Source organism: Polypterus senegalus, chromosome 1, assembly GCF_016835505.1.
Source record: "Polypterus senegalus isolate Bchr_013 chromosome 1, ASM1683550v1, whole genome shotgun sequence".
Lineage (NCBI taxonomy): Eukaryota > Metazoa > Chordata > Cladistia > Polypteriformes > Polypteridae > Polypterus > Polypterus senegalus.
In genome coordinates this window covers 229,056,644-229,083,263 of record NC_053154.1, presented here as the reverse complement: position 1 = coordinate 229,083,263, position 26,620 = coordinate 229,056,644, and the positions used below count along the sequence as shown (strand labels likewise).

The window sequence follows — 26,620 nt, the reverse complement described above, 5'->3', positions numbered from 1 at the left end:
TATCTATCTATCTATCTATCTATCTATCTATCTATCTAAAGTTATGTTTTTTGGGATGTCAGCACACATCGCAGAATTGTAATGAGTGACTAGCGAGAAAAAAATGTTGCACTTTGTGTACAGCATCATATGGGTTATTTCATAGTTACTTTGTCTTGAAACGTGCATATTATTATAAAAAATGTTTTATTATAATGAATTCTATGTACAAATGTGTATTTGGATTAATCTCTAGTGAAAGATTACAGTTTTTGGTGATTGTGGGATCCTAATCTCCTATTTCCCATAGGTTCAATGAATTCACCATTTGAAACTTTGACTTTCACCCTGTTTTCTAGCAAAATTATCCCTGCAAAAGATGAGGATTGACAGCATTCTGTTAATGGTAATGAAAAAAACAAAGCTTGATCGAATATTAATACACCAAATAAACTTAAAGAGACGCTATGTAAAGGATGCCTTGACTGTGGAAGAGCATGTAAACTTGGATGTTTTGGCCCCTGTTTCCCTGTTGGTTGTCGCAGTATACATAATTCATCAGTTCATTTTCGAAGCCACTTTTTCTAGTACAGGTGTCCTGGTAAAATGTTAGGATCCTTCTATAAATGGGTAACAATAATGCACACATCTACAGTAGCCTGAGCCAATTAAATTGCTCAATCAGCTTGACAACATGTCTTTGTAATGTAGGAGCGACCTGAAATAAGGCAACACAAGAACAGAGGGAGACTACAAACTCCACACAGTTGGAAATCTAACTATGGCCTATGAGCTGGATGGCAGCAGCAATAGCTTTTGTGTCAAAGTGACACTCAGTAAATAATCCTTTGATAGTTAGCACAGTCTGATCAGTGTGACTCTAACACTTTGACGAGATCAGGAGTACTAACTACAGAGTTTTAGGTTCAGACATAATAAAGGAACAACACAGACTAGAAAATAAATAGGCTTGGTCTCTGTTAACAATTTTAATGTCTCGGTGTATATGAGGGACTACATCATATTGGGCTTTCTGATTGAATTAGGCTCAGAATCAGGTATATAAGCAGAGCTGAGATTCATTTGGTATGAAATACAAATGTATGGTGAGTAGAACCCTTGATTTAGCTCTGTTTCAGTGATTGTAATGTGATTTAAAGACCAAACAAACAAACACTCATGTATTGCCAATTCATTTAAGTGTAGGTGTCTTTACATGTTGTCTGGCATTTGTGACAGCATACAACAAGCTGAGTGTTTTTTATACAAACAAATTGAATTTAATTGAAACACCTACAATCTCTTGCTTTCACATCACAAGACCGATTGTACAAAGTTCATCTTCCCAGGTTCACGTCCAAATTTAGTTGCGTCTTTGTCTATTTTTGAATTTAATTTGGCTATCAGACTTTGATTAGTGGTGGTCTTTTCCTGGAGAAAGACACAAGACCCCTGAGTTTCACTTGGCTGAAGTAATCCTAAACCCTGAAAGTCTGTGGGAAAAACAAGCAATGGCAAAATGCACAGTTGCCAGAGAAATGAAAATAAAGTAACATTAAAACAGTAACGTAGTCATATGAAAACAATTACTGCAAATAAATCTTCATCTTTTTGAAATGAAGGCACACATTTTTAACAACCAGACGCAGAGTTTTTTTTAAATAATGACTGCTGTTTATGTAGACAATAAGATGACTAATCCACATAAAGTCAGTTGAAGGTATGTGTTTACAAAAGGTGCACAATCCACTCTTTTTAGAACATTAGAGCAATCTAGGCATACACAGGCCATTCAGCCCAAAAAAGCTTGCTAGTCTTATCCACTTAATTCTTCCAAAATAACATCAAAGCAAGTTTTGAAGGCCCCTAAAGTTCTACTGTCTACCACACTACTTGGTAACTTCTTGTCATGAACAGGTTGAGAAGTCATTTCCATGCACAGATTTATAACTATAACTACTAAAAGGTCACAGAATGGATTTCTTTCTTGACAGAACTAAGTATAAGGCAGGTACCAGCTTTGGACTGCACAACGTTGTAGGACATCTTTCTAAAGACACATACAAATACACAAGTTCACTAACAGTTTGATAATTTAGTGATACCACTCAATCTATCTGGCATGTCTTTGGCACGTGGGAGAAAACAGGACAAAGCACACAAACTCCACACACACAGTGAAAGGGATTTGAATTAAGGGCTAGGGAGCTGCGAGGCAACACTTTGCAGCCCAATGTGGTAATTTGTTAAAAAGCAATACACCATCATGAACTTTTGATATTTAGTGCTTTATTAGTCAACAGTTAGCAAACACTGCTTCATGATTCTGTGTAACTTTAAACTTAGCCAAATTATGTCATGAACACAATGGTGCCAAGTTATCCAGCCCTTTTATCTCATCCAATATTTTTAACACCTGGCCTCCTTTTCAGCAGTACCAGGCTGAAAAAATAACCAAAGATTTGTTCAAAGACAGAAGTATAATACAATTTAATTAAGTGCATGAAGAAGCTGAAGAAGATCATTAACTTACTGTTCCAGTGTGTGGAACCTTGTGATTCTAAGACAAGGACTTTGAATTTATAAGGAAATCAGAAGGTTAGTTGCATTTCAAGAGCCGTCATGTCCCAGGTTCCCTTACCCAGTGTCTAAAATACTGAGGTACAAAGGACAATTCCAGAAATTACTAAAGAAAAGGCCTTTGTAGCTATATTTTAGGTGAGAAGAATGGTAACGAATGAAATGTCACCAGGAAGGGCACTATAGGTTGTAACAAAAGTTGCTATATAGGCACCTGACCCGACAAAGATGGACACGAAAGCGCATATAAAATAAAAAGAACTTTTATTTTTCTTCAGCTGGAGGGCACGTCTTTCCCGTGTCCCCCAGCCACAATACAGTCCCAAAACACCAACACACCACACACTTTCTTCTACTGCACCACCACTCCTCCCAGGCAACCTCGACCTCCTCCACTCGACTCTGGCCCCTGAGTGGTGGTTGCTGGCTTCTTTTATTGGGCACCCGGAAGTGCTCCAGGTGCTTGATTGCCGACATCCGGCTGCACTTACAGGGGTAGTGAATATGCCGCCCAGACGGGCTCAGGAATCCCAGCTGCAGCACCCCCTGGCGGCACCTGCAGGACTCAACAGGGCTTCACCCAACTCCAATTCCCGCGGAGCTTTGTGGGAAACCGAGGCACCGCTCCAACCCAGGGGGGTGGCCATCCAGCGTCTGGGGGATGTATTGTATCATCCAGGGCTGCTCCCCCTGAATATACAGTGAAGGGGCATTCCAGCCGGGCATGGACCCCGGCTGTCCACCACAATGTGTTTCTTAAAAATATGGTGACCTGAGATGAGAAGCACCTGGAGCCATTTTTAATTCAGGTCCTTAGAGGATGCAACAAGAGACATATCTTCTATGATATTCCGTAGGAGATCAGCTATTACTTGTGAATGGCTAGCCTTTAAGTTCAGATCAAGAGTTACTAGTGCAGTGCAGCCTGGAGCTGCAAAATGGAACTGTGCCAAGGTAGTACAAGATCTTTGTAAAGCCACTTTTAGGTATTTCTCTGTCATACTTCTTAGTCCCAGTATTGTATATACAAGAATAAGTTTCTTTTTTCTTTAAATTTGTACTGTCTTCAAGCTAACTATAACATCCTCCCTTTATTCCAAAACCAAATTAGCAATAATTAAAAAATTAAAAGAAACAGAGCCAGAGTGGTAATTATTAAGGATTATGAGTGTTTTTTGTAGAGAGCACTCTAGCCAAATGGAGAAACACATCCATCCATCCATCCATTATTCAACCCACTATATACTAACTACAGGGTCACGGGGGTCTGCCGGAGTCAATCCCAGCCCGCACAGGGCACAAGCCATGAAACAAACCCCGGGCAGGGCGCCAGGCCACCACATTGGAGAAACACAGGTTTCAAAATAACACAGATACATCTTGGAAATATTTGGTGAAAAAAGACACAATAAATACTAGAAGACTAGACTTGAATAAATAACTGAGGCAATGAGTAATAAAAACTGTACTGAAAGGAAGGAGGACAAGAGGACAACCAAGAGTGAGGCATTAGCATGAAATGAGAGGCCCTTTAAAGTGGAACATTATGGAGAAAGAGATAAAACTAATGGAAGCTGTGAACTTGCTTTCAGGTAGGACACCAATAGGGACATCTTGGGTAAAGAGGTGTCTTTTCCAACACTCATTGGAAGAAACATAGGCACAGTGGCATTTCTGCATTCTAGGTAAGAAGGGCACTGCCCAGCTCCCAGCATGTGGTACTGTTGTACAAATAGTAAATATGCAATAAGTTTGCATATGCATATAATTTGCATATGTCCAATAATTAAACATATTTTTAAAAGGTTTAGAGAAAACACATGTTAATTGTTAATTTGCATGACATACTCAGTGCAGTTTCCTAACTAGAAAATACTTCTTTCTGGAGTATGTGGAATTTTATTTTTGTCTGGCATTGGTGGTCTGTTTCTGTGTTGCTTGGGCATACCCTTGAACCCTGCAGTGTTCTCAGTATCCCTTTGCTCATGTGTGGATTTGCAGTCTGCACATCTCTGTTCTTCCTGGGGTCTTGAAACTACTAACCCTTTTAACCAACAGATTGGTTACATTTTTCAAGAGGCCATTTAAAGGATGAGTGAACTTGTACATTTTTGGAGTAGTCATCATCATTATTATGATTCATGTCTATTGCTTAGGTACAATATGATTTAGCACTCTGCTCATTGAGGAAACATTCAATATTTATGTATATTCTCTTGGATTTGTGCATTCAATGTTGAGTATTTAATGCTGACGATGAGATATCTTTTAAAATTGCCCTTTGGTAGTTGTATTTTGTGATAATATCTTGACAGATCTTCATTTTTTGTGTTTTCTGTGGCATTACTGGACTGACATTTTATCTTCACTGGTACTGGTAGCCTAATTAATTGTGAAATGCTGTGTTTTTCCCTCATCCCCTCATATGAGGTTCACTGGAGGACATCTCCATCCATTGCTGCTGCTGCCACACCGATATTCCATGGCTCTTGTTGCTTCAACAATCTTTTTTCCTGCCACTCACTTGGGGTCAAAAACATCACCTTCTGCTCTCACTTTCCCAACTTCATGAGCTGATTCTGGCCAACATCCTTCTCATGGCCCACAAGACCCAAAGTAGCCATGTTGCCATGCCAATTTGTTTAAGCAGAGGAGAAGGTCTTGCCAGTTTTGGTCTTTACATGCTTGATCATCCCTCTCTCGCAGTTTTACACACACATTCTCTTCATAGCTTCTTCTGATGCCTCTGTCTCTTCTCTCTCTCCCAGGTCCATGTGGCTACACCAGAATTTTCAAGTCAAAAATGGCACTGCATAGACAAGTTCATTTTTTAACTGAAACTTTATTTTTACATACTGTACATTCTGCTTTTATTGAAAATAATCCATTCATTCACCCACATATCCTTTTAACATTAATCCTTTTTTAGAGTCATCAGAGCCAGAGCCACTCTTGACAGCGTTTGGCATAAGTTCTAAGAAATAAAAGAAAACTCAAAGTTAAATTATGCCGAATGGGAATCTAAAATAACAACTGCCTAACTCAAGTATAAATAATCTGAATGCAGGTTGAAATTTCTAAAATGTTTACCTCTGAAGCAGTCACTGGTTGTCTGTTTTTGAACTCAAGCTGACATCTTGTCAAATTTGACCTATATCCAAACTGAGACTGCTTATTTTTTACACAACCTTTTATGCATCCATGTGACAATAAACTTGAATTCAGACACACATTTGGAATGGCGTCTTTCATCTGAAGGAAGGATATCAGTGCCACTGCTTGTTTGCACTCTACATAAAATGAAGCATTTCCTGTTTTCAGACACCTCGGCACTGTGGTAAGTTAACAGAATATACAATATTTACATTTACTCTCAAAAGAACTGCAGATGATTACCATGATAGAATATTAATCCCACTCACATTAAAAAAATCAGAGCTACAGAGCTGTAATTAATTCAAGTGTTATTAAATGTGCATCATTTCAGGTTTGATTAGCAAGAATACTTCTCTGCATGGATATTCAAAAGTGGAAAAGCTAAGTGGATTGTTATAGATAACATGGGAGACACGAATAAAAACTTTTAAAGTTGCACATGTAACTGAAATAAATGAGGAGCAGCATCAGTGAGCATCTTTGCAGACTTTGAAGCAGATACATTATCATGCATTTGGAAATGAGATCCCAGGGCCCCTGTGGATTTAGAGTCTTGCTCAGATAATTAAGCTATTAACTCGTAATTGTTGTGCACAGATGGGTAATCTTATTTGCCTTACCCCAGAGATTCTGTGAGCTGGTTTCCCTGAAGGACAGAATATTAAAACTGGAAATAATATTTCCATTGACCCTACCCTCACACCACAGAAAAATATGTGGAGGTTCTTCTCTCTGTGTAACATTTTAGTGCTTAAAATTAATCATAATGTTAACATCCATATGGCTGAAAATATGCTGTTGCTTCTGTTTCAGAATTCAATGATAAGTGTGTCCCTGGGTAAAAGAGGAAACCATTACTGGCTTCTCTCTGTGCAATGGGGTTTCCTCTTTATGTATATTTTATATTAAGTTGTTCTTTCTTAGGTCATGAAATATTAGTTTTGACCACAATGAGCTTTTTTGTATTAATACGCATTTTTCTGTGTAAATGCAAGGGCACTGCCATTTAGATTCTGTTTTCTGATGATATGCAGTACACATATGGTAGAAAGTGTTCTATTGTTTTTGCTAGAAGCAGCAAAGGAAGTCTAGCATTTTGTGTAAATCATATAAGCTGTGTGTGCATACAACTGAGCTGCAAAAAGGAAGGAGCCTGCAGCATTAGCCGAGAATAAATGAGAATGATCCATCATCACATTATTTTCTTCAAACAACCAGCCTAGCTGTATCATACTGGTCACACTGCACTCTAATGAACTCTTAAAATATTATGATCTGGGGAAACATAACATGAAAATACCTGCTCCTCGCCCATTTAGCTTTCTCTTCCCTTTCAAAGAACAGGTTGTAAGTGTATTACTACTGATAAGTAGTCTGTGGTAAGGAAATTCCATATCTGAACATCTTGTTTCTCACTGTATTTCATTTCAAGGCAAATGGCAGCATTTCATGAAGTAGAACCAATCTAATACAGTTAAAGTTATACAATGAGTATTTACAAGTTAACAGTAACACTTTTTTAGCCGGAATTATATCAAAATTCTTCAATGCAATTCACCAGATCTAGGCTAGTACTTTTGACAATGTGAAATTATCTTACCTAATTGCTTTGCACAAAGGAGTAAGTAATGATACTATTTTTAAATAAGTTTAGAGATTGAGTTCATACACAGTATATCATAAATGTGTTTGTGAACCTGCAAATTTTATGTATATCATTCTCTGGTTTACTTGGTTTGTTTTATTATTGCCATCCTGTGCTTGATTTTCTCTTGACCACTGAAATTTAGTGACTCGTTTTCAATAGTTGCAGCCATACTGTTGGTAACGATGTATGTTGCCAGTAACGGGATCAGTCCGTGTCATGACATTTGATGTTAACATGCTAGTACAATTTAAGATGGTGTCACATTACATACAGGGCCATCTCAAGGGGTTGGTTGAGCCCAGGGAAAGTAACATACACATGAAGACAAGACAACCCATTGGTCTACTCATCAACTGCACATTCAAACTGAATATGTATTAATGCTACTCATCATTACTCACATTACTGCCTCAAGTGGAGGAGTTCAAGTATCTCGGGGTCTTGGGGAGGTTCACAGACGGATAGGTGTGGCATCTTCAGTAAAGAAGTTCTTGCAGTAACTGTCATGGTGAAGAGAGAGCTGAGCCAAAAGGCGAGGCTGTCTATTTACCAGTCGATCTACGTTCCTACCCTCACCTATGGCCACGAGCTTTGGGTAGTGACCGAAAGAGCAAGATCGCAGATACAAGCGGCCAAAATGAGTTTTCTCTGCAGGGTGGTTGGACTTTCCCTTAGAGATAGTGTGAGGAGTTTAGTTATCCGGGAGAGACTCGGAGAAGAGTCGCTTCTCCTCCACATTGAGAGGAGTTAGTTGAGGTGGTTCGGGCATCTGGTCAGGATGCCCCCTGGATCCTTCCCTGGAAGGGTGTTCCGAACATGTCCCACTGGGAGAAAGCCACGGAGCAGACCCAGGACACGCTGGAGGGAAAATATCTCCTGGCTGGCCTGGGATTGCCTCAGTGTCCCCCCAGAGGAGCTGGAGGAGGTGGCCGGGGAGAGGGAGGTCTGGGCTTCCCTGCTTAGGCTGCTGCACCCGCAACCCGACCTCGGAAAAGTGGTGGACAATGGATGGATGGATGCTACTCATCAATTTATCAGAGTAAATTAAAAACTTTCAACTTATCAACCGTATTATTCGCAATGTAATCTATCTGGTCTTCCTTGCAGCAAACTCTGAATCACTATAGTTGAGTGTTGCAACAACATCCTTTTCTAATGATATTATTGCAAGTCCATGTTGCCTCACCTGATATATGAATGTCTATAGATTGCTTATTAATTTCAAATTAGAAAAGATTTGTTTATCTTATGAAAACTAAATTTTGCATAAATAACTTTCAGTGTGTTTCATCACGTTTTATATAGAAGGCTACATCATTGCAAGAAACATTAGGAGATGTTAATTTTAAAAGTAACTCAGTTACATTACTCAAATAAAAGTAACTACTGTAAACATATGCTGTTACTTATTATGAAATGTAATGTGTTAGAAACAGTGTCTTACCTTTGTGTTACTGTCACTTCTTTTGCATAATAACACTTCACATTTTACTGGACAGCATTAGTTATTAAATCCTAAGTCCACGAACCTTCATTAAAATAGCCAGAAACACATGTAGATTTGATCATTTTCTTATTTTAAAGATACTGTAGTGCTGCTGGTTCCAAACGTGAGAGGGACATGCTCCTCAGATAGATATAACCTGCTTGAAGGGACAAGAATATCTACAGAAGTCAGTTATAACAAGCAGACCCCTGGGCAGGGAAGTGGGGTCCAAACACAACACTTAGAGTGCATTTTGATTGTGTCTTCTAGCTGTTAAAGTTCATCGGCCCTGATGCATGGCTAATGATATGGATTCTGTCTTCAAGGAGCCAACAGATAGGGTGGCATACGAGTTGCCTCTGATGCCGGTTGAGTGTAGTGATGTGGAGCCGGGCAGCATATGTGACTGGACAAAGGGATCACCATCGAAGAATTCAAAAGGATCTTTTTGGGGTCACTCTCCAGCAATTGTCGTAAAGAGGCCGACTTCATTGTTCCATCTCCTGCACCAACTGGGTTATAATATATTTAGTGATTCATGTATTGGAAATATTATTTTACTTAACCAAATATTTATCTCACCTCATCCAAAAGATGGCCATTGTATCAGAGAGGACTAGCCTCCCTTTCTAAATAAAGACATGCTCATTTATCCTTGATAAGATGGGGCATATGGGATACCAGAGGGATTGGCTCTTCACATGTATATAAACTGTTGGGGTGGCAGTGCCATACAGCACCCTCCAGTTCCTGGGGCTGAGCCCTGGCTTTGATTATGTAGCCGCCATTCCAATGCATATATAACCACATACATGCATATAAAAGGCACCTTTTTTTACATTTTTTGAATAACCTGCTGATTTGTGTAAGTGAAGTAGGTTTCCAGTGTTACATCATAGCATATCTTACCTGTTATGTTGCCAGAATATGTCAGATATTATTGATTTTCATTGTACTCATTTCCAAACAAAATAATGTAAATTGTTCATTTATATTTGTTTGTAGAATGGCAATCACTTGTTAAGACAAAAGCAAATGTTCACGACATCTGTTCGGTTCTTTTACTAATGGAATAAACATAAACAATTGAAATTGAATTTACATACTGTATATTATTTGCTTGTTTAATAAGAAATAGCTGAGACTACTATGATACATTTAAATTACAGTTGTTAGGGAACTTGCATCCACTACTATACACCATTACAAACAATGTTTTTACATTTATTTTAATATTACGCTGTGCATTCTATGGTGTAATTAACTATATTTGTGCTTAAAAATCTTTAAAAAAAATATATTTACATACAGTTCGTACGGTCTGGAACGGATTAATTGTATTTGCATACAATCCTATGAGGGAATTTACTTTCGGTTCACGACCAAATCGGTTTACGACAGAGTTTTGGAACGAATTATGGTCGTGAACCGAGGTTCCACTGTACTTAGCAGCTTACACTTTCCTCATATCATTTAAGAGTAATAATAATTGTGTAAGTAAAAAACAAAATCAGTAACATAAGTGTAAGTTGCATATGGCAGCAACAAACAGATTCACAATTACATCTTCTCATCTGAGTGTAGTCGCTTTGCAGGATATGGCAATATCACACTTTATGGTGAAAAACAGCTTTCTAGATGCCATTAAGGTTAATCAGAGATAAGGTCACCCCATTTCATGTGATTCAGTTGGCCTGCTAGTTTTCATGTGAATTTAGTTAGTTTTCATAAACCATATTTGTAAACCAGAAGCTTGTCAGTAGTGATAAGAAACATTTTTTGTGCAAAATTCAGATTGCAAGAAAAATCGCAAAACATTTATTTTCTCGATGTGTAAAAGTATGAGAAATTTTATTCCGGTGGATGTTGTGGAAAGGGGTATGCAGTTTGATAACACTTTGGTGGTGCTTCAGTGTGTATCCAGCCACGGGTGCATGCTCCCTGGGAATATGTTCGTGGGTTTGCAGCTTTTACTAAACCAAAAGTCTATACAAACATATATATAATAAAATAAAATATTATGTCCTTCACAATTGGTATTTTGGCGATTCCAAAATGAAGAAATAAAAAATATCACTAAAGCAAGGATACACTTAGCTGCTTTTATTTTTGCCAAGACACTCACAATAATACAATTTTCAAAGGAGAGCTACTGGTAAAGACGTACAGTCATGGGGTTCCTGCAGTCAACTCTGGCCTTTTTCTAGAGAGTGCAGGAGGGATGCTTCCTAGGTACAGGCAGGAGTAATCTCTTCCATCCATCTGTAGGTGAGCTGTAATGTTACGTGCACTTGCCAGAGCTTTATGCTTTTCTCCTGGTCTTTGTTTCCAAAACATGAACATGCCTTTGCCAAACATAGTCTACAATCTTTTTGCTATCAAAAGGTAAATGGAAATAGCACACACTAACTGTTGGCCATAAACTGACCATCCGACCATGGAATACTCTATTTTATTAGCCTGTTTAGGAACATTCTGGACAAGTCTTGGTTATGTATGTTGGCTGTTTTCATATAATGTGTAGGTGCAAAGTGCTGTGACAGGATCTCAGGTAGAATGCAAGTATGGATTTTACATCAGAAGATTAGAATAATCGCAATGAGGACAGGTCATTCAGCCGAACAGAGCTTGCAATTCCTATCCACTTAATGCTTCTAAAAAACATCTCATCTTGTTTTGAAAGTCTGTCCTTATTCCAAGTATAAAGTCCCAAGCACAAAAGATTTTAGGGGCAATTACTTGAAACTGTATACAAAACAAAATGCTCATTACTATACATTAGTATGACTAAATTTAACTTGTGTGAAAATAATATTTTGAACAAATGATTAACTGCAAGTTATAGCCACATTATTTCAACAACCTCAGTTTTGCCTTTTGTATGAACCCATGATCTCTTGAATGTTGCCAAAGTCTTTTTCAAAAACTCCCAAACTAACATGCACATAGCATTCGTCTGGTATTGGAAGGTGTGTTTTTTTCTTTTTCTCACCCAAAAACCCCTATTTTTGTTTAGGACAATGACATCAATGCATTGCTATGGTAACAGGTTCTCTTCTTTGTTCTATCGAAATTCACTAATAGTTGCTGGCACAACCATGTCAAGCAAGTGAAATACTGGACATGCACCTAAAACCTTAAATTCCGTAATTTTTACAGGTAAGAGAAAAAGAAGAGTCTCAGCCTGTTAAGCTAAAGAACTGCTCCTTTAGCTTACAGAAATAATTCTGCTTAAGAGAGGGTTGTTTTGCATCCCATTTATTAAAGATTTAGTTATTAATTCTTTTACAATATTTTGGCAAACACAGACCAATTTGTATTCTGCATTCTAAATTTGGATACATGTGGCTGTGTTATCTTTGCAAATGTTTATGAACAAGTCAGTCCATATTTTGACTTGTATTTTTCATTACAGTATTATTATTATTATTATTATTCTACTCTGCAAATTATCTACTTACCATTTTTTTTGTTTTTTGTTGAAACGCAGTGCTCCATTGATTATCAATATTCCAAATGTCCCATCAATGTGAAATGAATGTCAATGTCTTTTGACTTTTTGAATATACTCAAATTTAACATTTTTCCTTAAAACCTATAAGTAAAGAGTTTCCTCTCTGCTAATCCAAAATGGCCGACATCTATTTGTCTCTGTAGTTCAGGGTCAGACCTGTAATGCTGTCAATAAATCACCCTTGATGTGGGTTCCTTTCAGGGCTGCATATTGATGAAGCAGCTGAAAAGAGATGGCAGACTGATTGAAATTATTTATTTATTTTTTCTGGGAGATATTCCTAATGTTTCTGCTTTATGAACTTTCTAGACAATTTTGGAAACAGTGTCACTAAAGATGGTTTATATTACTATAATTTGTCCTTATTGATGATTTTTTTTTTGGTGATTGCAAGTGAAATAGCTTTTTTATATTCATATTCATCATGTCTTTGAATCAAAAAATGCCTAAAATGTAATTTGTTTAATTTAATTATGTCAAATGTACAGAATTGGACAAAATTAGGATGTAATGAGATTTTATTTTAGGAGTAATTAATATTCATGTCAATGTAATTTATATTTCAATTACCCATTAACTGATAGTCAGTAATATTCCTTTAAATATAAACATGCCTTTTAAACATAGCAGATTCACTTTTTATTGTAACGGTAAACTAGATTTAACCTAATCAGTGGGCCGATGTGTGAAACACTGTAGTTTCATTACGTCAGAATTATGCTTGTTATTCATTTAATCTATGTGGGCACTAAAACTGTTGCCTGAAATACCATAATTTAATTATTTCTTGATTAAAAATGATAAATTAATTTAGTACACCTCAGGCGTTTTGCACAATCACATTACAATGGCAGTTAATCATAATTAAATGAAATGAAAACAAGCTCTGCTGCTCATATGTCTCCAGTTTGAGTTTTTACATTTATTGTTTCCTTTTCTGACAAAACTCTTTGTCTGCATCTCTGCTTGGAAAAGTTTAATCCAAACATATACAGTACATAATGGGTGGTTGTTCCCTGAATTCCTGTATGCTCTGTTGCTCAATGTTTAGCCTTTTGGCTTATTGACGGTCACTTCCACTTTCACTTCATATATTAATGGAGTTATTAACATGTATATTGTGCACCAAGCACATGGCATGTAGCTACTAAGACATAATTTATCCAAACGTGATTATGGTTGTTACAATAAAATATATATAAATATTTCAAAATTAATTTCTGTTTTCTTCTTATTTTTCTTTGGGCTACTGCATTTCTACCTTCAGAGGTCCTCAGTTATGATTTAGTAATTAAAATTGGTACAATAAGCTGCTGCTTGAATCATAATAATCATCTGGTGCTATAAACGCACATTTCCTCTGCTGGCTAGGCTTCACAGGCTCTCTGTCCATTCATGAGTTTGTCCCATTTAAACCCTTTAAAATTTTGACTCAACTCTAATTATTCTATATCCTTTCTTTGCAACCATTAGAAAAACATCCATTAACATTTATGGACACTTCACTTTGAACTTCTTTGAGCTGCTTTTCAGATCCTGTTGCTTTTTTTTTCTTTGTTGTGTTGTAAAAGTCACCTTTTATTTAAAACCCTTAATTGTTAGTGTCCATGTTCCAAAGTACATCTTTCTATTTCTGCCCTATATGATACTGCATTGCCAGCTTTGTCAATTACAAATTGCTTCCTATAGCCAGTGATGCTGAAATATATTTTTTCCTTTGCTGCCTGTCCATCTTTAGGAACATTCTGGACAAATCTTGGTTGTGTATGTTGGCTGTTTTCATATAACGTGTAGGTGCAAAGTGCTGTGACAGGATCTCATGTAGAATGCAAGTATGGCTTTTACATTAGAAGATTAGAATAATCACAATGTGGACAGGCCATTCAGCCCAACAGAGCTTGCCATTCCTATCCACTTAATTCTTCTAAAAAACATCTTGTCTCATTTTGAAAGTCCGTAAAGTCCTACTGTCTGCTACACTATTTGGTAGCTTATTCCAGGTATTTTTCATTTTCTGTGTGAAGAAAAGCTTCCTAATCTTTGTACAAATTTTACCTTTAACAAATTTCCAACTATGTCCCTGTGTTCTTGATGAACACATTTTAAAGGAACAGTCTCAATCCACTGTACTTATTCCCTCTTAATTTTAAATATGTCAATCATCTCTCCCCTTAATCTTCTTTTGCTTAAACTGAAAAGGCTCAGCTCTTTTACTCTTCATAACTCACTTCCTGTAGCCCTGGAATCATCCTAGTTGCTCTTTTCTGGACTTTTTCTAGCGCTGCTATGTCCTTTTTGTGGCATGGAGACCAAACTGATGCACAGCACTCCAGATGAGGTTTAACCAGTCCGTTGTAAAGCTTAACCATAACTTTCTTGGACTTATAAAAAATTGCTAAACACAATTTACCAATTTTTAAACACAAAATGAGTGCGCATAAAGACGAAGATTTGTTAACAACACAGAAATCAAAGTAGAAACTGATTAACGTAAATGGAAACCAGCAACTCCAGCTAGCATCATCCCTGGAAAAATAAACATCTTGGGTCCACAATCAATTGTGAGGGAGACAATCAAAGACAAAGTCAGATCTCACCCAACTTGCTGCCCACTCCATCTTGGGCATTCCATAACATAATTTGTGCTGGTCTGTTCAATCTGATGAAAAAACATTATTATTATGATTATTATTATTATTACTAGCTGACGCCCACCGTAGCATACAGCTGTGTAAGAATAAGGACGGAAAGCAGTGAGAAAAGAATTTAGAAATCAAGAAGAAAGAAATACTTCTTGAAAGAGAGTTGTGAATATGTGTTGTAAATAATAATTATATATGCACACACACACTAATGTGCATTCGTAGTCTGAGTCCTGACCTGAATTGTGTGGGTGGTTACCTACCAGTTGCAAGAAGTAGATCATGGAATGTTGCAAATGATGCAAAGTACGCAACACGTGTTCCGCCCTCATTTGGGCTCATCTGGCATACATCTACTGCTCCTCTCTCAGGGATCGAACCTCGGACGTCAGCATCAGAGACAAAGCCCCTTTAAGTTGCGTCACAGCATGTGCTTCATTTATTTGACAGCCGAGAGGGGAGCAGTAGAGTCTGTACGCTTGATGAGCCCAAATGAGGGCGAAACACGTGTTGCGTACACTTTGCATTATTTGCAACATTCCATGATCTACTTCTTGCAACTGGTAGGTAACCACCCACACAATTCAGGTCAGGACTCAGACTACGAATGCACATTAGTGTGTGTTTGTGCATATATAATTATTATTTACAAACATGTAAATAAACATAAACATCAATAAGAATAAAAATATACTACTTTATAAATCTTGATCTTATGTTCATTATAGCATAATATCCTAATTGATGGTCAAGAGGGAAACAAAAAAATCTAATTATGCAATTTTCATTACGCTATAACTTAAGTTTATTACACAGAAAATAACCCAAAAAATCCCGGGCCATTGAGAAGTGTGCAAACTGACGGCATGAAGAATCATCTTTGCGCCGAACTGAAATCGTCCTCACATAAATCAAAGTCATCCAGACAATCTGGATCTGCATAATTAGATCTGGACCACCCTGTATATTGTTTTAACTATTTACCCTTAATCTGGTGCACAATCCATTATCTGTTAGGTGCTCTTCACCCAGCTAAAATTCTTTAATTAAAAATTGTGTGTGCCTGATTTTACATTAAAAGATTAATGCTTTTAAGACCTGTAAATGTGAGGATTATTTGTACTTCATAGTATTACTTTAATATTCCCAGACGGTACTGTTTGATATGCCTTTTGGGTGCCAAATCCCATTGCATTATAATAATGACAGTGTTTATTTTCATCAGATTATTTTACTGAACTACGTTTCCCCTACCTAGAGTATATAAGCTTTTGTGTACAATGCAAGCAGTTTATAGTGCCGAACAATGGGCTATTTAAGTTTTATATTAATGATTATTCTTTGTAACAATCTGATGTGCATTGCCGACAGTTCCTTAAAATGCAGGATTTTAGGGAACACGAAAACTTACAGCCTTTCAGAGAAAGGCCACTTTATTCTTGGTGGTTTATTCCCTTTACAGTTTTTTAAATCGGTTCTGGATTTGCTTTCATTTGAAGTGATGCCCAAACCGTCCACATGCAGTGAGTGAGTAGACCCACGTGTATGTGCATGCGTTTTGGATTATTGTAAAATATATATATATAGCGACCCGCGGCGTAGCATGCGCCGCATAATCATTCATTGATGGGTGAACACTTCCTGAAAGACACAGTTCAGCAATCCCCTATTCAGCATCACGATAGGACGGCAGCTATCACTCTGTGTTCAGTTTCGGTCTAACAAAGGAAGAAAAGAAGGGGCACAGAAACAACAGGGAGAACAGAAGCTTGCAGGGACAAACAAAGACAGCAGCAAAGAGAGAGACCTTTTAGCAAAGCAAAGCAGCTCGAACCGAGAAGAACAATGAAAAGTCAACGTGGGTCAGAGGGCAGCAATGAGAGAGATCTGTTAGCAAAGCAAAGCAGCCGGAACCGAAAAGAACAATGAAAAGTCAAAGCAGAGACCAAAGCAACTGAGGATGTGTTTGGGGAGGTGTTGGGGGTGGGCACATTAGCAGGCAGTGAGCATGACCCCAAGAGTGAGGGTGGGTGCAGGAGGAGGGTTAGAGTTGGCAGGCGGGGCTCCGTCGTGCGTACCCCATGGTTGGGCGACTTGGTCAATTATATATATAGATTATTGCATGTTAACAACACAAATATGGGAGTTTGAAAATAAAATAATCTGACAGCTGGATTCCAACATCAAATTCAAACTCACAGCTGTAAAATCTAAAGCCAAAAAGGTTTGTGTGTTCATGTTTGTGTACATGTGTGATTATTATGACAGCAGTAAAGTAACGACAGTCCACTTTGTGGTCAAAATTTTACCATGTTAGGATCCTAGGAGCAAAATATCATAAATAACATGAAAGAAAGAAACCCAAACATTTGTAAAAACAATGGCAAAAAAGAGAAAACACACTCAAACATCTATAGCTCCTGAAAACATTGTGCTGCATCCAACTTTTAATTCTGAATCATATGAAAAATATATGATTTTATAATGGGTATGCTGTTGCAGGTGATTTAATGAAGCACAGTGTAGTGCCTGCAAAAATCATTCCTTGTCCAACAAGCTTAAAACTCCCCACCCACATACTGAACTACTATGCAAAAGTGATGAGTAATGTTTATCAACCCTCGCAAACATATGCAGTTTTTAATATCTGGAAAACATTTGGGATTAAATTGCTTAGAGATCTTTATATAGACAACATCTTTGCATCCCATGAACAATTACATTCCAAATGTAATTTTCCAGCAACACATTACTTTCACTATCTTCAAATCAGAAACTTTGTCAAACAGAACCTGCCCGATTTTCCCCATCTCCCACCTTTTTCTATGCTGGAGAAATATTGCTCAGTCTTGAGGACTCAGACGGTATTTCTGCAATATATAAAAATATTTTACAGTCCCTTCCTTTCAAAGATCCAAGAGGACAGTGGGAAAAGGATCTCTCACTTAACATATCAGAAAAGGAGTGGATGGTAGCAATGGAGAGAATTCATTCCAGCTCCATATGCGCAAAGCATACAATTATTCAACTCAAAATTATATATCGAGCACATCCGTCTCACTTAAAATTATCCAAAATGTTTCCAGGGCAAGATCCTACCTGTGAACGCTGCAATCAAGCTCCAGCCTCACTGGGTCACATGTTTTAGGCCTGCACCAAGTTAACATCATTCTGGACAAAAAAAGTGCCTTTCAGATAGCCTTGGTGTCACAATCCCTCCTAACCCATTAACAGCTGTGTTTGGTGTTCTTCTGGATGGGCTTAAAGTGCAGAAAGACAAACAAACTGTGATCGCCTTCACTGCACTATTGGCATGCAGGCTTATTTTGCTAAACTGGAAGAATCCTAACTCTCCTCTTTTAAGTCAGTGGGTAACTGGTGTTTTATATTATTTGAAATTGGAAAAAATCTAATTCTCACTTAGAGGATCTGTGCAAAACTTTTTCAAAACCTGGTAGGATCTAATCAATAATACGTTAGAATAAGCTCTTAAAGCACTGAGGAAGTAGATTCTCTCCCCATTTGTTTTTCTTCTCCATGTATCTGTATCTGTCTAATAAACTCATCAATTTATTCATTTTTACTATTTTTAAGTTTTACTCCTTTGGCCATGCTCTCTTTCTCAGGGGTGGGGGTTGATTTGTTTTCAATCCAATTTTTGTTTTGTAAAAATTGATCTATTTGTATGGAATGATTACAATAAAATCAATAAAATGAAAAAAAAAGTGATGAGCAATGCATACTTGTCCACATCACGTCAGAAAATTACCATTCTTGTATTCAGCACATAATACTTACATAAAAATAAACTATGCCTTCTTGTGCATGCTATGTAATTTATCCTTGTTTATTTTCATAACATGGTATTTTAGTAATGCATGGTCAAGTAATAGAGGACAACATGGTATGCACATAAGTGCAGACTTTTCACTTTGTATGTAGTTGATTTAAAAAAGAAAAACAATTGGTTCCTGCTTTGCAGCTGAATACCTGCTACATGCTGAAAACTAAATATATTTTAGTGACAATATGTTCATCACTGGTGATATCATGTGGTATTGGTTTACAGAATGGGCATAACTAAATAAAAAAAACTAGCCAACCCGCGGCGTACCATACGCCGCATAATCAGGCCAGTTTTTTAATGATTTTTAAGCACAGGGAGAAAAGTAACATTTGAAAAATCGGTAATGTAATAAATCAGCAAGAAAAGCAACATTGTAATAATGCACGGAACAAACCAACACACAATCGTCCGTGACTGAAAATTGGCAGACCGTCCTCGCGCCTCCTCCTGCCAGACGGAGAGATGGGGGTGCACGGCGCGGAGGTTGGAATGGGAGGAGAGGAGAAGGACGTTCATTCAGCTCCGTCCGTCATGCTAGTCTGCTGATTTCTCGTTCAGTATGCACTGCCCTCTCATGTGCCCACCTCCAACTCGTCACTTGAGTCGTCGTCTTTACACAGTCCAGATATACGTGTGACTGACGTAGACTTTTCATTGCTCTGTGAGGATCTGGCTGCTTTTCTATATATAATCCACTAAGACACCCGGCCACGGTAGTAGCGAGGTGGGAGGGGGGTGTGTACAAAGGGTTGGGACGTAAGCAGTTGGAGCATATGAGTCGCACTTAGTGGGAATTCCTTGGTTTGCAGCCCGAATGGGGTTCAACGGCTTACCCACAGCGGGTAGACACACGCTCAATGTCATGCATAATTATTTATTGAATGCTAAACACTTCTGGAAAGTCGCGGTTGTCTAAAACGGGTTGGTGTGAGAATACAACAGTAAGCGAATAAAAAGATGGAACTCTGAAGAGAGTAAAATACAACACAATATTGAACCCGCGGCATAACAAACGCCGCATAATTATTTATTGATGGTTGAACACTTCTGGAAAGACACAGTTGTCTAAAAAGGGAGGGTTTGAGGATACAACAGAAAGTGAATGAAAAGATGGAACTCTAGACTTTTCATTGCTCTGTGCGGTTTTGGCTGCCTTTGTATATATAATCCACCAAGACACCCGATTATGGTAGTAGCGAGGTGGGAGGGGGGTGTGTACAAAGTGCAGGAGCATCTAAGAAGACGCATGTTTGTCACGGATTCAAATTGCTGTATGTAGCGTGTAAAACAGTTTGCTATGGTGCATGAGGTCATGCGTCGTTACCGAAAACTCGTTTTTTAAAGACGGCTTACTTCATTGTGCTTTAACCTTAGTTGTAAAGGATTTTTTTAAGGATCACATGGGATACCCCTCGCAAACCGTTTCACACGCTGCATATGGCGATTCACCTCGTCGTTGTCGTCGTCGTATATCCAATGGGCTTGGAGTTGGTGGGCGTGGCTCCTTCCTGCGTGCGCCATAGGTGTCTCACTTGTCACCGGCTTAGTGAATCCACGCCCCTTCCGGCGTGCTTTCCATGGTTGTCTTGCCTTAGTGAATTATATATATAGATAATGAAAAACTTGAAAAAGAAGAACACAACAGAGGATGTTTGAATTTAGAATGGGTAACAATGGCAAACAAAAAGCACTTCAGATGAAAACATTCTGAAGAGCATATCAACATGCTGAATTTCTGGATAGTGTGTTAAGGAGTTGAACTGACACAAACTCAACTCATCTGCTGCATGCCATATTTAAAAATCAACAAATTCAGATGAAAAAAATTTGGCAATAATTTTAAAAAATGTCTCTTAGTCTTGAGACAATATGACAGCTACCATATATACTCGAGTATAAGTGGACCCGAATATAAGCCGAGGTACCTAATTTTACCTGGAAAAACTTATTGACTCGAGTATAAGCCTAGGGTGGGAAATGCAGCAGCTACTGGTAAGTTTCAATAATCAAAATAACTACCAATAAAATTACCGTACATTAATTGAGGCATCAGCTCATTAATTGAGCACACAGCCCGGAATGAGTCTCACAGAGGCTGCACAGCACCACACAGAGCCCGCAGCAGTTCTTCTACCGCCCGCAGACCAAACCAGGTACAGTGGAACCTCAGGTCACGACCGTAATTCGTTCCAAAACTCTGGTCGTAACCCGATTTGGTCGTGAACTGAAGTAATTTTCCCCATAGGATTGTATGTAAATACAATTAATCCGTTCCAGACTGTACGAAGTATATGTAAATATATTTTTTTAAAGATTTTTAAGCACAAATATAGTTAATTATACCATAGAATGCACAGCATAATAGTAAACTAAATGTAAAAACATTGAATAACACTGAGAAAACCTTGAACCGCAAAGAAGAACACTGCAAGAGTTAATGCTATAGCGCTACGAACCGCTCGCTAAAACACTTTTTTTTTAATGAGTTTTAAGCACAAGGAAAAAAATGAACATTTGAAAAATCTGTAATTTAATAAACCACCAAGAAAAGTAACATTGCAACAATGCATGCTACGAACCGATTGCTGTAAACAGAAGTGAAGTGGAGGTTAAAATCCAATAGAAAAAAGTCTTCATTAAATACAATGAGGTTAAAGCAATGCTCGAATCTGTCTCTTTAAAAACAAGCCCGGTGCATTCTTTAACTGCCTTCTCGGCCTGCCAACCCTCTCTCTTGCTCGCTTGTGTGTGTGTGTCTCTCTCTCTCGTGCGCGTGCAGCATGTGTGTTTGTCTCTGTCGCTGTGTGTCTCTTGCACGCATGTGTGTGTCTCTGTGTGTCTCGCACGTGCATGTGTGTGTGTCTCTCTCTCTCTCTCTCATGTGTGTCTGTGTGTGTCGCTGTCTCTCTCTCTCTCTCTCGCTCACTGCACAGGGAATGCACAGGGAGAGACTGAACACGTGCAGGTTGGCAGGGGCAGCGGGACCTGACTCAAATATAAGCCGAGGGTGACGTTTTTCAGCACATTTTGTGTGCTGAAAAACTCGGCTTTTATTCGATTATATACGATATCTCTTAAGTCATAGCTGATTATAGATTTGTAAGTCATCAATGGCCAGAATTAACCTTACTGTGTATAAAGTTCAGTTACAATAAAAAGCCACCCGTTGCTCAGACTGCACTGAAATTTTAGAAAGATAATATGAATGTATCATAGTCAAATCCGTTCATCTGTTTTCACCTGGTGACTTAATATTGGTAATCGAGCAACTGAATGAGCAGTCTGATGATGAAGTAAAGCGTCAAGGTAGGGTCCAAAAACAAGGGTGTATGGTTTATTAGTTAAGTAATTTATTTACAGAATATCATGAATAAAATCCATCTGGAAAAATCTGGAGTTCACCAACATTAAGGTATACATTTAGTACTGCATTGCCCAGACCATTCTGATCTGCATTAGGCAAAAGCTTAAATGTTATACTTTTTGTGATTACCACTGAGCTATCGAATTAGATCCATCCATTTACCAACCCACTGAATCCGAACACAGGGTCACGGGGGCCGCTGGAGCCAATCCCAGGGCACAAGGCAGGAACACACACAAACACCAAGCACACATGAGGGCCAATATAGAATCGCCAATCCACCTAACCTGCATGTCTTTGGACTGTGGTAGAAAACCGGAGTGCCTGGAGGAAACCCACGCAGAACATGCAAACTCCACACAGGGAGGACCCAGGAAGCGAACCCAGGTCTCCTAACTGCGAGGCAGCAGCGCTACAACTGCGCCACCATGCCACCCTATTGAATTAGATGTTTTTTTTAAATATTATAGAACAGCAAAGGTTTATTTTAAGAAACTGGGAAAGGGATGGACAAAAGGGTCTGTTACATATATAGCCTACACAGTCTTTAGTTTAAGCCAAAGAGCAAGTTAAGAAACAAAGTCAGAAATTCAAAATTCAAAGCCATGGATTCGCTAGTAAGATCTTCTTTTGAAGTGCAGTCTTGCTGAAGTTATATGCTGCACAGGGTCCTGCCATGTCATAAGGCAAGAAGCTTCATCTGTGTCAGCAAATGACAGTGCCCATTCAAAAATATGGAGAGCAATAACAAATTTAATAAATGAAAAAAAATGTAATAATGTTAAGAAACAATACAAAATAAACTACACAGGTGTCTAATGCATTTCTACAAGATTACTAAGGAATCTGCGCTAAGACTGGATCAGTTTATCAGCAGCCATTGAAAACTCGTAGTGGAACTGCACACTGAAGATGTTCAAATGATAATGAGAATCCAAGCAGGAATATAAAGCAAATCATGTAAAACAAGGAAAAACTAAAATATACAATTATCTTTTACTTATCAATTACAATTTTTCTTTCAAGTTTCAGTCAATTGCTGAATTTTGTTTTAAAGATGGTAGAAGGGGCAAATTATCAAGAAACAAAAACATTTTATAAACCTCTACAAAAGCAAAAGAGGACCACACTTGCATTGTATGCTGTCCTAATAAGTGAAAATGTTACTGTAAGTTGGACTGGGACAAGCAGCAGGCCTACTTAAACCGTCAGTATCTAGTGTACAACAACAACAACATTTATTTATATAGCACATTTTCATGCAAAAAGTAGCTCAAAGTGCTTTACATAATAAAGAATAGAAAAATAAAAGACACAGTAAAAAAAATAAAACAAATCAACATTAATTAACATAAAATAAGAGTAAGGTCCGATGGCCAGGGTGGACAGAAAAAAACAAAAAAAACTCCAGACGGCTGGAGATAAAAATAAAATCTGTAGGGATTCCAGACCATTAGACTGCCCAGTCCCCTCTCGGCATTCTACCTAACATAAATGAAACCGTCCTCTTTGGATTTAGGGTTCTCATGGAAGGACTTGATGATGATGGTCACGTAGACTTCTGCCTTTTAATCCATCCATCACTGTTGGAGCATCATGATGCTTTGAGTAGGTGGTGGTGGCGCAGGCGCAGGCCACCACCACAAAGAAACCAGAAAAAGAAACAGAAGAGAGAGTAGGGGTCAGTACGGATTTTAGAGCCACAATGAATAGTTATGATGAATTGAACATACAGAGTATCAGGATTAAGTTACAGTGAAGTTATGAAAAGGCCATGTTAAAGTAATGTGTTTTCAGCAGTGTTTTAAAGTGCTCTACTGTATTAGCCTGGCAAATTCCTATTGGCAGGCTATTCCAGATTTAGCTGGAATGAGTGTAGTGTAGCTTTGAATGATGCAAATCTTCACAGATACACAAGCCGTAGGCAAACCAGCAATGATGGTCCTGCATGACAGATTTGACCTATACAGTACAGTAGGAAATCTTCACCTTAAATAGAATAACGGGAGCTTGGTGCCACTATTGGCTGCTCTCCTTTATATGGGAAAGTCATCTCGGATAAAGGAGCAATGGAATTATTGGATGGAAACTTTCTCTCATCAAATTGGTTGGCCAGAATAGAAAATTCAGGAAGGTTAAGACTGCCAGTAGGCCAAGGTCTCCAGGACTCTGATTTTGTATTTGATTTTCTCTTTTACAATTTATTCTCCTCCATTGTCAGTTGGCTATAGTTCATCAATGAATTAATGGATAGATGTGAATGTGAAATTCGACACAACATAGATGATGATGATGCTGTTGATCCCGTTGTCTACAAAGACACTACTTACACATTGCCCGATGTTCTCTAAAACACTGAGCAATCATTGTATGTTAAAATAATACATTTTTAATTTTGGATAGATTTTCAAATTTTAAAATGTTCAAAAGGTAACTTATCATTGTTTAAGTAAACCTACAGTAGGAGCAGATGGTAGCTAGATTAGAATGGAATGTTAAAACACTAAGGTCCATGAAGCTAGTATATAAAACCTAGCAATGCTTGGGTTTCTTTATCAAACATGTGTTAATGCATCATTCAGAACTACTGCTATCTGTTAAGAAAGATTATTCTTTCTACAGCAAACAAGGAATAGCCTGCTTTTAAATGTTAAAGCCCACACTAGAGGTAGCCTTGATCTCAGAAGCGCACAGTGGCACAGTGTACGGCAGCCAGGCTTTTATGCAGTTTATTGAGTCCCAAATATTAACACTCACTGATCTGCTTTGATGTTACCTTCTTTGTGCTCTGAATAGATTATCAGCCTACCTGTTGCATCTTATGATTAGATCATAAAAAGCAAAAATGCTCTCCAAAAGTGTTTGAACTCTGATATACATTATTTTATATTTTTGTGCTTGTAACATTTAACCCATTGGTATCTCTGTAGTAAGACGAGATTTTAAAATGGCTGCTTTCTCGGATTTCATGCCTTGCATATTGTACCCGTCATGCCCTGTCTTTTAGACAGGGATCCCAGAAACCCTGTAAAAGTCACTGCTTGCGGTGTCTGCATTACATCCAACAATGTTCTTGACGTTAACTTTCATTGAACATCTCTTCAGCATCTTTATTCAGAAATGAAATACAAATTGATTCAGGTTTGGTTGCAAATTTATTTCATTATACACCTGAATAAAGGTTCATTTGATTAACTTAATTATTTCTGTTTTTATGAGATTTATGTTACCTCTCATGACAAATTTTAATATATTCTTTAATATTGGGCTTGTGCCAGTTATCATCCACCTGTTACCCACTTCATTTTCCAAGGAAAATGTTTAATCCCTTTGCTGAATTTCTTAGAGTTGTAAATGACTAATCAAAAACTGTAGCCTGCATTGAGGTGGTGCCCATTTTTGTACTTTTGGCTATCCCTTATAATCTGTTCAAAATAAATTTTAAAAAAGTTAAGTACATTAGTTATAATTGCTACAAAATACCTGTAAATGGCAAATGAAATAGAACTGCAGAATATTGTACAAAAGAAATAACGAAATGTGAAAGTGTTGCATTCTGCTTTTAATTAATAAACTGTCAATTGTAATAAAGCCAATTTATTTATGCATTGGGGTACATTTCATTAAGGAAACTACAAAGACTGGCAATTTATAAGAACTTTAAAGTAATGTTCTTATGATTGTTCTTGGTGAAATAGCAATGATAATGTTACTTGAGAAGAACTTGAATTGCTCTTTCATATCATCTGGTACTGTACTTTATGGCTTAGAATCAATATTTATTTAAAAACCTATTATTGTTTATTGCGTTTTATTCACAGAGAAAAATATGGAGGTACCGAGGCCTAAGGTCTTCATAAAAAAGTCTAATCATTATGAAATAATTACACCACTTCTACTTCAAGGAAAAGAATACCAGTCAGCAGAATTGGTAAGTGTCACAGAGATGTACTTTTGTGTCTTTCTGATTAAGTGGCACTGTGCAGCATGTTTATTTGATAGGTACTGTATGCATCCGCTTCTGAAAATAATAACTTTACAACTATCATTCATATATGAGTTAAAAAGAGAAAATAAATAGATTCTCTCATGGGCTAAACTACTGTAACTTAGAATTCTGAGCACTTCAGAGAATCTTACTCTACATCTGTTACTTTACATTGTAATGTATGGCAGGCATGGGTTGGCATCCCAGCCAGGCTGGTTCAAAAATTCTTATCTGGCAGGGAGGCCAGACCACCAGATATGCAGGGAAGTCCCTGCCGCAGCCAGGAGATGGGCAGAAATGGATATACTGGTGTCCCAGATAAAGGATTCTTAACCTGCCATGATGCCAGTAGACTGGAGGAACAGGGGGACACAACTTTCCTGGGTTATTTACTCCTCTAAAATGCTAAATGGCAG

General features: G+C 37.9%; 1 protein-coding gene across 4 annotated transcripts in view; it reads left to right on the top strand.

Annotated features, from left to right (window-relative positions):
* Window positions 1-26,620, top strand: part of LOC120539674 (disintegrin and metalloproteinase domain-containing protein 12) — a 568,760-nt gene that overhangs the window by 79,907 nt on the left and 462,233 nt on the right. For 3 of the 4 annotated variants that reach the window (XM_039770006.1, XM_039770034.1, XM_039770025.1), the window contains exon 2: window positions 26,038-26,147. The exons of the other annotated variant lie outside the window; for it this stretch is intronic. In XM_039770006.1, the coding sequence (XP_039625940.1) occupies window positions 26,038-26,147 (110 nt within the window). The remainder of the gene's footprint in view (window positions 1-26,037; window positions 26,148-26,620) is intronic. 4 annotated transcript variants of the gene reach the window in all.